This window comes from Mesoplodon mirus (genome assembly GCF_964341445.2).
Source record: "Mesoplodon mirus genome assembly, chromosome: 15".
Lineage (NCBI taxonomy): Eukaryota > Metazoa > Chordata > Mammalia > Artiodactyla > Ziphiidae > Mesoplodon > Mesoplodon mirus.
The window spans coordinates 1,637,203-1,652,736 of record NC_138991.1 but is presented as its reverse complement, the minus strand read 5'-3'; the positions used below and the strand labels follow the sequence as shown (position 1 = coordinate 1,652,736).

The following is a 15,534-nucleotide window of genomic DNA, read 5'->3' as shown; positions in this document are numbered from 1 at the left end:
CACCTGCAAATACACACTGAGAGCAAATACACATTCTCAACTTGGGATACGGTTCATGTGAGAGATGATCACGCCCATTACAGAGGACACAGGAGAGCAAGGAGGGAGCAGGGTGCCCGCTGCAGGTGGGAAAACATGGCGGGCCTCCCTGAGGAGGTGGCATCTGAGGCCTACACCATAAGGTGGGGGTGTGCTCCAGGCAGAGGGGCTGGCTGTGCAAAGGCCCTGGGGCAGGAAGAGCAAACAAGGAGTAAACAGCAAGAAAGCCAAAGTAGCTGGAGCTGAGGGGGTAAGAGCCCGGTCAAGGGGCAAGTCACACGTTTCTCGCCCACCTCCGCCCCCCAACCACCAGCCACTGCAGGGGGCTTCAGAAGGGCTCTTGCAGGATGGGGCCTGGGGGGGACCTAAAGAGGAAGGAAGGTGGGGCTACAGCCGGAAGGCCCAAGCCCGATGTGAGCCCCTCCCCACCTCCACTGGCTCATCCCCCAGACCTCTCCACCAGGCTCTCACCCAGAGCCATCTGGATTAGGGTCTCCAGACAGGCGGAATTAAGCCATCTCGGCGGCCTGTGGCGACAGGCCCCCGAGTTGAGGCACGTGGGCAGCCAGGAGACGAGGCCTGGACCTCCTGGCTGTGCCACTTCCGAGCCCTGGGACTGGGCCAGGTCACAGCAGCAGCTGAGCCTCAGTGCCCCAGTGTGAAGAGTGGGGGCGATGCTGGCACCTGCCTCGGCCACTGTAGGATTAACGGATCCCACACGGGGCCTGGCAGCTGCTTCTGTCATGGCCCAGCCACCTGCCGGGGCCCTGTCCTCTGGGGGGAAAGAGGGGGCTCCCGGCACCACCCTGGCCTGCTGTCCCCGTGGCGGAGGAGTAGGTGCTGAAAGCTTCGGGGGTGGGGGTAGAGGCAGAGCCGGGCCCTGGCTGCTGGCCCAGCGGAGGCCCAACCTCCCACCCCAGAGGAAACCAGACCTGCTGTCCCTCTGCACACAAAGGCGGCCCTCGGAGACTTGGCATTGTTTGAGGCCCAGAGAGGCCACGTCTGGGAAATGCGGCCGTTCCACCCCTCCCAGCCTCCCAGGGGGCCAGACCTTGTCCTAGGAGTCAGAGGTGGGAGCGTGGGAGATCCCCTGCCCCACTCCCAGGCCCGGCAGCCACAGAGAGCCCCCAAGCCTCCACATATGCGTGGCGCGGACACATGTGCTCCTGGCTTCCACGGTGCGCCCAGGATGGAGAGACCAGAAGGCAGCAGACTCAGGCACCGAGCCTCCCATCCAGAGGGCTCCCAGGACCCCTTGTGCTGGGTGCTTTGGCTGACCCTATCTCTACTCTGTTCCTGCCTGGGGCCTTGGCACCCTGATCTCTTGTCGTCCAGCTCAGCTGTCACCTCCTCAGCAGAACCCCAGAGCTCCAGACCACCCAAGAGGCTGAGCTGACCACTCCGGCCCCATCACTGTGCTTTACTTCTTCTACCACAGGAGACGTGGAACTGTCTGGCTGTCAGCAATTCTCCATTTCCTGCCTCCTGGGGGGTGGGGGGAGGCGCACCTGCCTCGTTCTTAACTGCGTCCCTGAGGCCACCACCCAGAGGTGCCATGCCGAGGGGCTGGAGCAATGGAGGACACCCAGAAAAGGGGCACCATCCGTGCAGGCCATACTACCAGCTCAAATGCTGAACCCCAAACTGGAACCCGGGCTCTGGCTCCCAGACCTGTGGGAGCTGCCAGAGGGTGGGCAGAGGAGGGGCTCAGAGGGGCTCACCAAGCGCTAAGCACGTGCGTGTGGGCTGTGCGGGGCCTGGCGGAGCTGGGAGGCTTCTCAGAGGTGGTGGGTAGGGCCATCTGGCTGGGGTGGGCCTTCCAAAGAAGGCTCCCTTGGTCAAGGGTCAAGGGAGCCAAGGGACGTGTCTGCTCGTGTCCACCCAGAGAATCAGGGGAAGATGACTCTACGCCCCATGAGGCCGCAGCGGGACCGCTCAGTGACGTGGTCACTGCCGACCTCTCTGCCTGACGGATGGGGCTGGGGAAAGCAGCCTCTCTCCGCCCCTCTGCTGCAGAGGGTCCTGCCAGGAACAGAGCGAGGAAGCAAGGAGCAGTGATAAGGACTTCCCCTCCCAGTGAGTCACCACGCTGGCAGTCGAGCCCCCGACTTACCCTGCGGGGCTGGGGCCAGCCCAGAATTCCTCCGATGCCCACCTGAAGTCGCAGGGCCGGACTCCCAAGGTGCCCTCTGCCTGCCTTAGCTGCCCCGATGCCCAGCAGGGCTCACCCCACACCCCCGGTTGGCATGACCCCGGCCAGCTTCTGTCCTATCTCCCCCAGGGGGCCCTGGGAGCTGCTGGCCTGCAGCCTTGGGCCCACATCCTCCCTGACCCACCCACAAGACTGGGCTCTTGGGACAGAGAGGTGTGCCTGGCCACTCAGCTCCAGCGTCTGTGGGCCAGGCCCAAACACCAACCCAACAGGAAGCCAGGGCGGTGAGCAGATCCCATCCCCCAAGAGGACAGGGCAGAGGCTCCAGTAGGTCCAGCAACTTGACTAAGGTTGGCCTTCAGTCTTTCTGGCTGGTCTTTCTGCCCTGGCAGCCTCAGCACAGGGGTGCAATGGCTGAGCACTACAGAGTTTCAAAGAGAAGCTTCAGCTCTAACTTGCTAGACTGTGAGCTGGGAGGGCAGGGCTGAAGTTCTCACTCAGGGCCCCCTCGCTTGCAACGCACAGCCACTGCCACTTGCCAAGTGGTCACCGTGTGACGGACAGCTTCCCCGGCCCTTCAGGCCAAGCTCACAACTTCGGTGAGGCCGGCCCTCATGTTGTTCCCATTTTACAGATGAGGAGCCTGAGGCTGGGGCGGGGGGAGCCACACAGCTACGGAGAAGGCCTTTGACCCCAGGCCACCAGCTCCTGCGCTGCTCCTTTAAGCACTGGGAGGTGGTAATGAATGGCCCCTCCCTCAGGGATCCACGCAGCTGCCCCTCCTCAAGGGCCTGGGCCAGGCAGCACAGGTGGGCAACAGGGAGCCTCTCTCCAACAGGGAGATGGCTTGGCGCCTGGGCTGATTAGCTGAGGAATCCCAGCTGAGCATCTAGGCGGGGTGGCCAGGGCTGAGCCAGGCGCTCTGAGCAGCTTTGGAGACCCCCCCCCAAGCTCCACTCCTCCCCCCCGTCCCCTTTGATGTCACCCAGAGGTACTAAGGGCCCGTAGTGGGGTCTCAGGTCGCCCCCGCTCACCCCAGCCAGATCCTGGTCTGGCTTTGGGGCTTTACAGGCCTCAGTTTCCCCACCTGAAACGAGGGCTTGAGACCTCCTGCTCAGCTGTACAGGACGTTGAGGAGAGCATGGGTCCAGGAACCCGGGGAGGGGAGGTGACATTTCTGTCCTGGATGACTCTGCTGCACCAGGGCCCCCTCTCCCTCCTCCCTCCCTGGGGGGCGGGGTGGGGCAGGCGGCAGGGAAGGGGCCCCAGCTGAGGCTCCCTCATTCATCACCCACCGCATCACTCTACTCTCCAACTACCTCCTCCCTCCCCCTGCCTCTCCTACCGGGAAGGTGGCAGCAAGTCCCCGGAGGCTGAGGCTCAGGTTACAACAGCCTTGGGGCCCCCAGACTCTCCTTCAGGTTTGGCAGGGGTGGGAGGATGGGCCCAGCACGGGGTGGCAAGGAGCCTCCGGGGCAGACCCTATCGCCCCAGGCTGAGCGGCAGCCGGTCTGTGTTCCCATCCTCGGTTAAAAATCTCTCCGTTTGTCCCCCTCCCACCTTGAGGGTCCCACCGACTCCCCAGACCCGCGGGAGCGAGAGCTGTGTCTGGCCCCTCCCGCCCCATCCCCGTCCCATCCCGTCGCCAGCAGGTTCCAGCCTGTCCCGGGGGAAGGCGGAGTGGTCCGCCCCCATCCCACAGGCAGCCGGCCGGGGAGGCCAAGTCCCGCCCTCGCCGGGATCCCAGGACTTGGGGCCGCCGGGGACCAGGCACCAGCCCCTCCCCTCCGGCCAGCCACCGCCGCCGAACTCGAGCGGTGCCGGCCGCGCCCGGGTCCGCCGTGCCGCCTTCCCGGAGGCACGCGCACTTCTCTGGCTGAGCCCGAAGGGCCGAGTTGGGGTCCCTTCCGTCCGCCGAAAGGCGGAACCGGGGCGTAGGGACGGGCGGTGGGGGCCGCGGTCCGCACCTGGCTTCTCCGCGGCCCCTGCGGCTCCTCGCCGAGTTCGGCTGGAGTTCCGGAGTCCGAGCCCGGTGCGTGCCCCGCGCCGGCGTCCCCGCCACACCGGCCCGGCCCGCCCGACCCGCGGCCCGCGCTCACCTGGATGGTCTGGTTGGGGTCCCCGCCGGCCACGGGGCCCCCCACCAACTTGCAGTAGAGGTCCTCGGTGGGGCGCGGAGTGCCGCGCGCCGGGGCCTCCTCACCGCAGGTGGCGGAGGCGGCGATGCGGGCGCCCTCCGCCAGGTTGAAGTAGGGCGGGTGCAGGCTGAAGCCGCCGCCCGCTGCCGCCCGCGCCCGCACCGCGCCCAGCAGCGCCAGCCCGGCCAGCAGCAGCGGCGCGGGGCCCCGGGAACCGCGGGGCCGCGCGCCCGGCTTCGCCATCTTCCAGCTCCGGGGACGGCGGGCGAGGCGGGAGCCTGGCGGGTCTGCAGCGCGGCGCCCGGCCCGGCTCGGCTCGGCTCGGCTCGCTCCGCCCGCGGACGTCAGGCCCCGCCCCGGCCCGCCTGGGCGCCCGAGCCCCGCGCCCCGGGGAGGGGGCGGGGCGGCCGGCCGCCTTAACCCTTGGGACCCCGGCCCGGCCGGCCTCTCGGAAGGGACACCTGCTGGCCTCGGGCCGGGCCGTGGGAACGCGACGCGGCGGCGGCCCCCGGGGCGTGACTCCCGGTCCCAAGCGGCCCCCTCGCGCCCTCGGGCACCCAGGCCCCGGGCGCGCCGGCCTGCTCTTCCCCGTCCAGCGGCTCCGCTCTTTGTTTCCCTAACTTCGGGCACCTCTCGGCGGCCGAGCGCCCCCGGCGGCCCCGGGTCTGGCGCCGCGACTGGGAGTCAGGCACGCTCGCTCCGGATCCAGCCCCGGCATCTGCCCCATCCACGGCCCGGCCCGGCCCCACCCGCAACCCCAGAACTGGCAGAGCGACCCGAGCGACCGCAGCCTGGGAGCCCGATCGCTGGGGTCCCCCCGGGATTGAGGGGGTGAACCCCGGAGCGCAGCGCAGCCTCGCCGCCTCTCCCCAGCCAGTTTTTGGTTTTTCACCCCTCATACTGGCCCCCATATCTGCCCCATCCAGCAGGTGTGTGGGAAGGTGCTCTTTGTCAGCTGTGAGTGGCGGTGGTAGCGAGGGAATCCGATCTGCCGAGGGACAGGGAGACCCTAATTAGGGACTCCATGCCCTCCTGGGGGGGCCATGTCAGGTTCCATCCCACCCGACTCCCGCCTACCCAAGGTTTGGCTTAAAAATACTCTAAAATAGGGAAGTGGATCAGGAGGGACTGGCCCCATGGGGCCCCCTGCGGTGAAGGGAGGATGCCCAGGGCTCCACCGGTGCCAGGAAGACTGCCTGTGAAGGAGGACATCTATTGAGCACCTGCGGTGGGGGGCTGGGGCTGCAGGGCCAGGTGGGCGCTAACCCTCGTGCCTGGGGATTCCCTGCTTTGGGGCACTGTGGACCCCACCATCTCTGTCTGCCAGTCGAACACTCCTGCTCAGGGCAGGCACTCAAGGACACTGGGGAAATGGGATTGGACGTAGAGGCCTGAGCTCAGGATTGTGTCCCAGCTGATTCTGCGTTTGGGTGGCTTCGGCCACTGGGTCTCCTCCCCTCCAGCTCCTGGCCCAAATCGGCCTCAGGGGAAGCCCTGATAGGGCAGGTGCAGCTGCCAGGCTGGCAGCTCCCCCCCGGTCTATGAGCCAGGCCAGCTGGGTGTCTGTCCCACTTGAGACCCCCTGGACAGTCCTGGGGAGCCGAGTAAATGTGTGGGGTGGCAGCCAGCTGGTCCTGGTGGGAGTTCTGCCCCAGCAGCTGTTCCCGGAAGGTTGCGCCACTAGCCACATCTTCCTGGCTGTCCCTGGCCTCCTGCGAATCCTATCGCAAGGGGCTGGACTGCCGCTTCTCTAGGAGTTGAGAAATAGGCAGCGGGATGACCCTCCCTCTTCTCTCCCCTCTCCCCTCTCCTCTCCCCCTGCTCCCAGGCAATTCTGTAACTCCACCTGGGGGAGGGGGAGGAGAGGTGGTTCCCCGCTGGAGAGGCTCTGGGTGGGGGAGGGGCTGGCCTAGATGGTGGGGGAGGGGCGACAGGCCATGCTGGAATCCTGAGTCCCCCACGCAGACGGGCCAGCTCACCAGCTAATTTATGATCCCGTGGGAGGAGCAGCCAGAGAGCTGCCTCTGGGCAGTAGCAGGGTTTCCAGATGGGGGATTTGACCTGCCCCAGCCCCACCCTCCCTACTGCCCAGAGGTCCCCTGTCACACACATCACAGCAACGCACTCTGGCCCCCGGCACCCCCTTGGCAGCTGGGGACCTGTCAGCCTGGGGACCGGGGCTGGCGACCTCCCACCCTCCACCCCCCCAGGTCGGCTTCCCAACCCCCGCGGAGGGACCAGCGGGCAGAGGTGAGGGGTGGGAGCCCTCTGAGCCTCCTAGGGACCAGGCCTCCTCCATCTGAGGGCACAGAGCAGGCGGGAGGGAGGGGCCGCTGCCCGAGAATGCGCCCAGCACGGGGAGGGTTAATCCTGGGCGAGCTGCTTCCTGGCAGACAGCTGCCCCAGAGCAACTGGTGGCCCGGGCCTGGGGGGATGGGGTGGGTGAAGTGGGCAGAGGAGAATGTGGTGAAAGGGGCTGGGCGAGGTGCCCATGCTGCCCACACCTTGTGCCAGCTTATGTGACCCAGCTGGGGCAGGAGTGGGCGGCTTGGAGGATGGAGGTGTTATTCCAGTCGGGCTACACACTGACCTCTTGGCCGGCGGTGGTTCTAGGGGAAGGTCGTCAGCGGGGCTGGTGGGGGAGACCCATTTCCCGGGTCACATTTCCAGCCAGTCATTTCCAAATGGCCTAGCCAGTGCGTCGCCCATCTTGCTCTGACTCCTGGGCCACCCAGCTGCCTTTCCTACTTATGAATTAGGAAACTGGGGGTCAGTTTCCAACGTCCGGGGGTCAGTGAAGAGCACGTGGTTAGCCAGGGAGAGGGAGCTGGGCTGGCATTCATTTTCCCCTCCCGCATGTGTCGGGCACCTTTTGGGTGTGGGTCCCTGATGTAGTGCCCCCGCCCCCTGCAGCAGCCTGCCCCAGCCTCTGTCCTAAATCCAGGAGAGGGATGCTCAGTCCTGAGAGGTGGGAGGTGGGTAGTGGGTGGGGTCAGCTCATGGGGGAGGGCCATGGAGGCAGATTGACCACCTCTGTCCTACTAGGCTCTGGACATGCCCCGCGGGCACACCCCAGACGCAGAGCCCCTCCCCACCCAGCACCAGGATAACAGGAGCCCCGGGACCTGTGGGGAGGTCGGGCACAGGTGGCAGCCTGAGTGGGGAAGAGGTGCTCCTGGACCTAGGTAGGGGGTCTGGCCAATTCCCCCTGAGCCCAGGGATATGGCCTCTGCGGTGTGGCCTGGGCCAGGGGAGCCTGCCCTCAGGACAGCGGCCCTCACCTGGGCCGCTGCCCCGATTCCTACGGCATCCCCAGGAGCCCCTGCTCAGCCCCATCTGCGGGGCAGCTGTGGGGACCAGCAGGCCAGGCCATGGGCACACGTGCCTCAGCCCGAGCCGTAACTGTAACCTCTTGGGGAGCAGCTGCGTGGGGCGCCCCTCACTGCACTCAGCCTCATCACCATGTCACAATCATAACCGCTGGCTGTGCCTGACCGCCTGTCCCGGGGCCCGCTCTCTTGGGAGAAGCTGCACTGTGGAAGTGGGTCCGTGCAGCCGCGTGGGAGGAAGAAGCCCCGAGCTCTCTCCTCGTGACTGGAAGGGCTTGTCTCGGCAGGAAGAGGTTTCAGAAGCTAGGCTGTGGTTTGGAATATCTGAGGCCGCGTTCCCTCCCCCAGGGCTGCTCTGATACCTTCCAGGGAGCCCAGATGGTGAGAAAATGTCCCCCATCCGTCCAGCCACGGGGCAGGCAGCAAGGCTGATGCTGGGGGCCCTGGCAGCCCAGGTCCAGCCCAGTCCTGCAGAGGGGAGGACGCAGCCCAGCTGGGCGTCCTGAGGACTCACAGCTGAGAGGAGGGCTCATTAGAAGGTTGTAAACCCAGCAGGTCTGGGGCGGGGAGTTCCCGGGCCTCTGGGCCATTGCTCAGCCCAGAACCCTCCCCTGGCCTAGGGCTGGCACGGTCCCCTGGAAGGGCTGGAGGCCAGAGGGCAGAGGACAGGCCTCGATGAGCTGAACGCGCACCAGGAGGCTGGGGCCAGGCCGGAGCCCCAGCATTCCCGGCTGAGGAGGGTCTGGGGACAGGCCCCTTGATGCTCCTGAAGGAGCAGTGTCTCCCCGCTGCCTGTGGCCCCAGCTGGGCCACCTCTGGGCTCTTCCAGGCCTCTAGGGCATGAGCTCTGGGGAAGCTTGAAGGCCACCAGATTTGGGGTTGACCCCAACAAGGAACGGATGGTCTTGACCCCCATGCTGCCCAGCCAAGAGCCCCCCTCTGGGAGCCTTCTAAGCCTGGAGCTCCAGAGGGTCCACCTCTGCCTGCTGTGTGCCCAGCTCACAGGCCAGTCCCCAGGGTGCCCACTGCAGGCCTGAGCCTCGGGTGTCCTGATGGGGGGACTTTATACTGGAGGGGGCACAGACAGGCTTAGGTGTGCCCAGTGCCATGAGACGCAGGCTGGCCAGCCCCCTGGGTCCTGGGCTCTCCACGGAGGTTCCCCAAAGCTCCTGTCTCCCACTCAGCTCACCTCCTTCCCAACTGGTGGCATAGACAGGAAGGCCTGGCCCTATAGAAAGCACATGAACCCAGGATGCTCAGAAACGTGGGGTTTCATGACTCCCCATGGGGTGGTCAGCATGCTTTCCATGAGCAGAGAGCCCTGACCGGGCAGGAGCCCAGAGTCCGGCTCCCGCTAAGTGCAGGGGACCCCCTGTCCGCTGACATGGGGACGCCAGACTTTGCTAAGTACACCACGAGCTGGAAGGAATCCGGCCAGTCACCCTGTGGGCTGGAATCCTTGCGGTAACAGCTACGGGTGCTGGGTGCCTGCTGGGGCTGGGTGCTGGCTGGCACACGTGCCTCACCCTGTCTCCTCCCAGGCCAAACTGGCTTCTGCTTGTTTTAGGGTAACAGCCAGGCCCCTCACCGCAGCTCCCCGGGCCCTGTGGGGCCTCCCAACCACGCCCCGCCTGTCTGGCCAGTCGGCAGAGCCTCCAGCCTTCCCTCCCCCTCTATCTCATGGGGACTTTGGCCTTAGTCCCTCTGCCCAGGACACAATAGAGCCCCTGCCTCTTTGTTTGACCACCTGGGCCTCTAGGCACCGCCCCAGAGAGCCATCAGGTATGCGCCTGGCCTGCTTTCTCAGGTGCATTCATTTTATTAAATCCAGTCCCACCTGTGTCCTGCCTTTCCCTAGCCCCAGGCCTGGTGAAGAGGAGGTGCCCAGAGAGTGCCCACTGCTTGAGGGAATGGCCTCTGGGGTTCACCCCCCGCAGGTCCGTCCAGGCTGTGAAGGACCGTGTGACTTTGGGAGGCGTTTGGAGGAAGCCTCCTGTTCCCAGGAGAAGCCTCCCTGGCTGTGCCCCAGGGCCCCTTCCCAGCCCAAGGTCTGTGAGCTGGAAGGAGAGGCAGTGCCTGCTGGGAAGGGGGTGTAGGGAGGGGCTGCCGGCTGTGATGCGCCCAGGTATCTGCATCCCCGCAACACATCACTCCCCTCCCTGGCTCACCGGGCACCCCCAACCCAGCCCTGGGCTTGAGGGGCAAAGCTCAGCAGCAAATCTCAGGCCCCAGCCTCAGTGGAGGGGGTGGGCCAGGTAGGGGGCCCTAGGAAGCCCTGGGGAGGGGGCCTGGGACCTCCCTGGAGATCCAACCATCTCCCGAGAGCGAAGGGAGGGGATGGTTCAGTAGTGAGGTTGCTCTTAGGACCCCAGGCCCAGGCACCTCCCTTGAGGAAGGACGCCATCAGGGCACCTCCCAGCACCTTGCTGGGGTGTTAAATTGGGGATCCGGGCTTCCTGATCCCAGGTGTGTGGTGGGGAGCACGTGGGGTGACCCCGGAAGATGGTAACAACAGATTGCATCAATCACGGCATCCTCCACACGGGACTGCTGCGTCCACGTCAGACACCCACGGGGCCGACATTTCTGCAGTGTCATTTTTTTATCCTACTTGACCTTTGGCCCCTAGTACTCCCCCACCCCCATGCTCACCACCTCCCTGCTCTGTACTCCGGACTGGGCAGCCCTGGGGGGGGGGGGGAAACGGATGAAGGGCGGGGGGATGCCCAGCACAGAGGGAGGGGGTGGCACCTGCGGGCCTGGGTCGCCCCTCCCGTCCTCCTTCACAGGACCCATCTCCAGCAGGCCCCTTCCCCTGCCTCGGTCCCTGGGGCCTGGCCAAATGGTTCCCGCGGGGTGACGGCTCTGCAGCTTCTCCGAGAGGTGCCCACAGACGGCCTTATATGGCCAGGAGGACTCACTGCCCAGGCGGAATCTGATCCCACGGGAAGCGCAGGGGTGCGGGGCTGTGCCCTGGCCCAGAGCAGGCCCACATGGGGAGTGGCTGGAATGGCCACAGCCTCCTGGGCCCGCAGTCCCCTAAAGGGAGCCACATTAGTCTGACCCCCTCACCAACTTTGGGACATCTGGTTGGGGGCCCTGTGATGAACCATGGGGGCTTCCCGCCCCGGCAAGAGCCGTGAGGTTCGAGGGCAGCCTGCCCTGCCCGGCACCACCCGGCACCACCCAAACAGCACCAGGTACGGCCCTCTCCCTGCCTGTGGGGCTTAAGGCCAGCAGCCCCTGGTCTGCCCTTGACCAGCCAGGCCACTGGCCCTCAGCAAGTGGCCTCCTCCTCCCGGGCCGGCCCGGCCTGGCATCAGCGGCCCCCCGCCACCCAGAGCAGCACCGGGGTCCCCGTGCCACACCCGGGCCCCCACTGGGACTCAGCCTCCCTGCCTTGACTCCGCTCCCCAGCCCTCCTCCTCTCCCTCCACCACCCCTACCTTTCTCTCTTCTCTCTCCTCTGGGCTTCTCATTCTCTGCCTACCCTCTCTCTGTCTCTGTCCCTCTGTCTCCCTGCCTCTGTCCGTCTGTCTAGGTCTCTGGTGTCTCTGTCTCTCTTCCGGCCATCTGCCGCCTTAGATCTGCTGAGCTCCGCTACTCTGGGCAGCCCTCGGGCACCCCTCCCCCGTGTCTCCCGGGGCCTTTGGAGAAGGATTTGCAGCAGCAGTGGTGGCAGAGCCACTGCCTGCCTGCCAGGCCTGTCTGCCCACCTGGGAAGCTCTGGCCGCAGGGTCCCGGTGGCCCTTGCGGGCCGGGATGGAGAGTGGGCCGGCCGGGGAGGACACAGCTCTCCTGGGCCCCTGAGCTGCCACACGGCCCTGGGACACGGCAAGTGAAGGTGCAGTCTACCTCGTCCAGGGGAGCACCACAGTCCACTGCCTGCACGTCGGGGCTGTGGCCCAGGGAGGCCCCAGGCCACGGGCAGAGGGGGACAAGGGCCCACATGGTGCTGGGTGCAGCCACTCCTCAGGCCAGTGTGGGAGGGCAGGGACTCTTGTCACCCGCTGCTCAGGTGAGCAGAGAAGGCGAGGTGGGCCCAGACCACCCTCTGTGCCTCCCCCGAGCCAAAGGCCCGAGGGCAGCGTGGGGGCCCCCGGCCCTTGCCACGTGCGCGCATCTTGCCGGCAGGCTCTCGGGGAAACTGAGGCTCGGGTGCTGTGGCCCAGGAAGCGTGAGGCAACAGGGTGAGGGGTTGACAGCTGTCTGTCTGTCCAGGATGTGCTCCAAGGGGATGCAGTAGAAGGGCAAGGGCTGCCAGGCCGCCAGGGCCGGGTTGGGGCAGGAGGCCTGGGGCAGCACCTGCCCTGTCCGTCCTCTGTGGTCCAGACTGGCACGTCCCCCGGGCTGGCAGGAGCCCGTGACATCTCCCCCAGCGCCGAGTGGGAGGGGGTGAGGTGGGGCCCCGGGGAGCCCTGGCCTGGACGCTGCCCGGGGGTTGAGAGCCACCCACTCTGGGGCCCCCAGCTGTGACAAGGGGTCCCTCCTCTCTCCATCACTTCACGTGGCTTTTCAGAGGCAGACTGCCCTGTCGTGCCTGTGCTGGAGACTCTCCAGTGCCCCCGCCCCGCCCCTGCAGCTTCCAAGGCCGTCAAGCTGCCCCTCGCCCCCTTGTTGCCCCCAGCGTTCCAGCCTCACTTGCCTCCTTACAAAGTCTAAGTGCCCCCTCGCACCCCAGGACCTTTGCACGACCCACACCTTCCACCAGGAATCTTCTCCCACCCAGCTCTGAGCCACCCTACAGAGCCCAGCTCCTGGGGGTACATTCTTCCTTCCTTCATTCAACGACTATTTAATATTTTTATTTATTTCATTTCATTATCTTATCATTTATCTTATGTCCCGAGCCCCATGCCAAGCAGCTACTGGGCAGTTGTGGCTGGATGCTGGGACACCTGTGCCCCATCACCTTCACACTGGCCTGGAGGCCCCGGGTGGGGGAGGGCAGGCCGACGGGGGGAGGGCTCAGCGTCCAGGCCCCCGCTTCTCTCGTGCAGCCTGAGGGCCACAGTGCAGAGTAAAAACATCAGGCAGTAACAAGTGCGGGCCAGGATGAAGGAAGTCGGGTCCCCTACGCTGCTGGCGGGGACGCAGACGGTGTGCCTGTGGACCTAGTGTGGTGCTTCCTGAGAGGAAACGCAGCGTCCCCGGGGGTCCACACCCCCACTTCTGGGGGTGCATCCACACCGATCCCGTGCACAACGTCTGTGGCGGCGCTTTCCATAGCAGCCAAAAGGCAGAAGCAGCCCAGATGCCCATCAGTGGACGAGCGGGAGTGAGGTGCTCCACACCCACCACAACTCCGGGCCTGGCAGGCAGACCCTTTGAAGAAGCCGCTGGAACCAGGAGCCGGCAGTTCGGGGTGCGCCTGGGCCACGAGGCTCGGCTGAGCGGGCGGAGCGCAGCGGAGGCAGGAGCGGGTGACGGCAGGTGGAGATGGCAGAGGCAGGGGTGCCTCTGGGTGCCCGACGGCTCCCACCACACAGCCAGCTGGTCCCGTGCCTCCCGTGAGCGCCCGGGAGGCGCAGGCCCGTGTTTAGGGCTGCGGGGAGCCCAAGACACTCAACCCTAAACAGGAGACTGACTCACACTGTCTCCCCTGAGTGTCCACGGGGCCCTGGGTCACACGCAGCTCAGCCTGCAGGCTTGTGCCTCGGAGCCTGACCGTGAAACCTGCCAAGTACTGGGGCTCCCCCAGGGCCACCAGTGCTTCAGATGCAAGTGACACGCAACCACCTCCAGTCTGCTGTCAGCCCATTTCATGAAAGGAGGGCTTGAGGGTCTGGAAAGGTGGGGCTGCGGAGGGACCACTGGTAGGGCCCCGTTCCGCCCGCCCAGGGCTCCGTTCTGGCATCCCCTCCAGGACCCCCGCTGGGGCCTCCCCCTGCCAGTGTGGAGAGGTAGGGACGGCGGGTGGGCTCAGCTCCAGGCCTCTGTTTGCCTCAAGTTTCAACATTTACAAAACATTGGTCCTCGGCTCTCCTGGGGAGATATTTCCTAGAGGAATGTAAACACGGGAGACTTGGAAGGCTCACCGCAGTGGTAGGGTCTCCTGAGAGCACAGTCTCCTTCTCTGAGGGGCTCTGGGGGGTCTGTGGCTGGGTTTCCCCCCGGGGGTGGTAGTGAGGGAGGTGAAGCCTGGGAGTTGAGAGTCACCCCCTCCCTTGGAGCCCGGTCTCCTGTTGCCTCCGTGCTCCATCCGGGGCTTGCTGCGTGATCTCAGGTCAGAGGCGCAACCTCTCTGGGCCCCTGAGCCGATGGGGCTGATCGTGTTCTCCTGCCTGTCTTTGGCCCCAGTCCCTCAGCGCCACCATGTCTCTGTGCCACACACCCAGTGGGGCTTTAGGGAGCTGCCGTTTCTGGTGCCCTTGTGCTGGCGCTGGGCGGGCGCCTGATCTGATGCTCACAAAAGCCCATTTTACAGACAGGAGACTGGGGATCAGAGGGGCTATGTGGACGCTGCCTGTCACCAGCGCTGTGACCCCGAGGCATTGTGCGACCCAGCCCGCCGGTCAGGGGTCAGGAGGCTGCTGGGTTGGTCAGTCCTGACCTTATCTGCAAGGTGCTCAGTCCCCGTCCCGAGGGCTTGCTCCTGGCTGGACATGTGCCCACATGCTCTGTAGCAACAGCTGACCCCAGGCATTCTCAGCGAGGCCCCAGCCCTAGGAAGCCGAGCGGGGCAGAGCCTGCCAGGAGGCTGTCTGGGCCCTGCAGGAGGCTGGCACAGGCTGCCTGCAGGGCCTCCTGTATCTCCACCGGAATGCACCGAGCCCCTATACCCTGCCCACCCAGGGGGAAGAATGTGGCTGAGGCTACAGGGGAGCAGGGAGCCTGGGGGCAGTGGTAAGAGGCCTCCCTCCGCCTTCTGGAATCCTCGGCCTGGCACCAGGTCCTCGCCTGCCTCTCCCCGCCCCCACTGCAGAATGAGCCCCTGGTCCTCCTCTCCGCAGGCTGCAGGGGCTCTGGGGTGACCAGTGTGAAGGGGTGGCACCTCCCAGGGCTGGTCCCTGCGTGACAGTGTCCCTTCCTCAGAGAGGCCTTCCCTGACCACCTGACCTACGGCCCCCTCAGATGGGCCGTTGCCCTTCAGAGCCCTAGACCACGCCCCACTGGCATCCTGGGCCGGACGCCTCCCTGCAGGGCCCTCCTGGGCACAGTGGGGTGTTGAGCAGCATCCCTGGTTTCTACCCACTAGTGGTCAGTAGCACCCTCCCCTCCCCCAGGCATGACAGTCAGCCAGACAGTCAGTATGTCCTGGGGGGAACCGTCCCTGGATGAGACCCAGTGCCCCAGACCTTCCTGAGATGAGATGCTTATTGTCCTCTTCCCTGAGGACATGGATCACCCGTCCTGAACGCTGCAGGGCCCAGTGCCTGCCCGGGGCCCCAGGACAGCGTCCCAGCCTGCACAGCCACCTGCGCGAGGTCACAGCAGGTTGGGGGGCGGCACCTCCTGGCTGGGCCCTGCTGGACATCCCGGGGCCTCAGAGTCCCAGAGCGCCTGTGGAGCTGGGCGGGGAGGGGAGAAGCTGCCCAGAGCCCAGAGGAGCTGTGGGGCCGGGCTGTGCCAGACAAGCCCGGGCCGCGCCCGTTCACGTGGGGCAGGAATCTGGATTCCGTCACTCTCCACCTGGGCTTTCCAGGCCCAGTAAACCTCTGTCCCTGGGCATGTTTCTGCAGCAGCTGACACGCTCGGCTGCCTGGTGCTCAGAGGCTGGGCTGGGCCCCACAAGCAGCCCTGTCCACCCAGGCCCCCTGCTGGGCGTCCCCGGGGCAGAGCAGGGAGGTGAAGGACCTCCAACCCGCCGCTTCGGAGTGCACCGTGCCGGAAAGCCCACCATTAACCCTCCTTAGGGCTCAGCTTGGGGCGGGCG

General features: G+C 66.0%; 1 protein-coding gene across 3 annotated transcripts in view; it reads right to left on the bottom strand.

The window, feature by feature from the left end:
* The window catches only part of LAMA5 (laminin subunit alpha 5), a 53,325-nt gene extending 48,559 nt beyond the window's left edge, over positions 1–4,766 (bottom strand). For 2 of the 3 annotated variants that reach the window (XM_082600326.1, XM_082600327.1), the window contains exon 1: positions 4,291–4,766. In XM_082600326.1, coding sequence (XP_082456452.1) covers positions 4,291–4,572 — 282 coding nt within the window. In that variant the 5' untranslated portion in view covers positions 4,573–4,766. The remainder of the gene's footprint in view (positions 1–4,290) is intronic. The other variant, XM_082600325.1, reaches the window with a different exon arrangement.
* Positions 4,767–15,534: the final 10,768 nt, after the last annotated feature.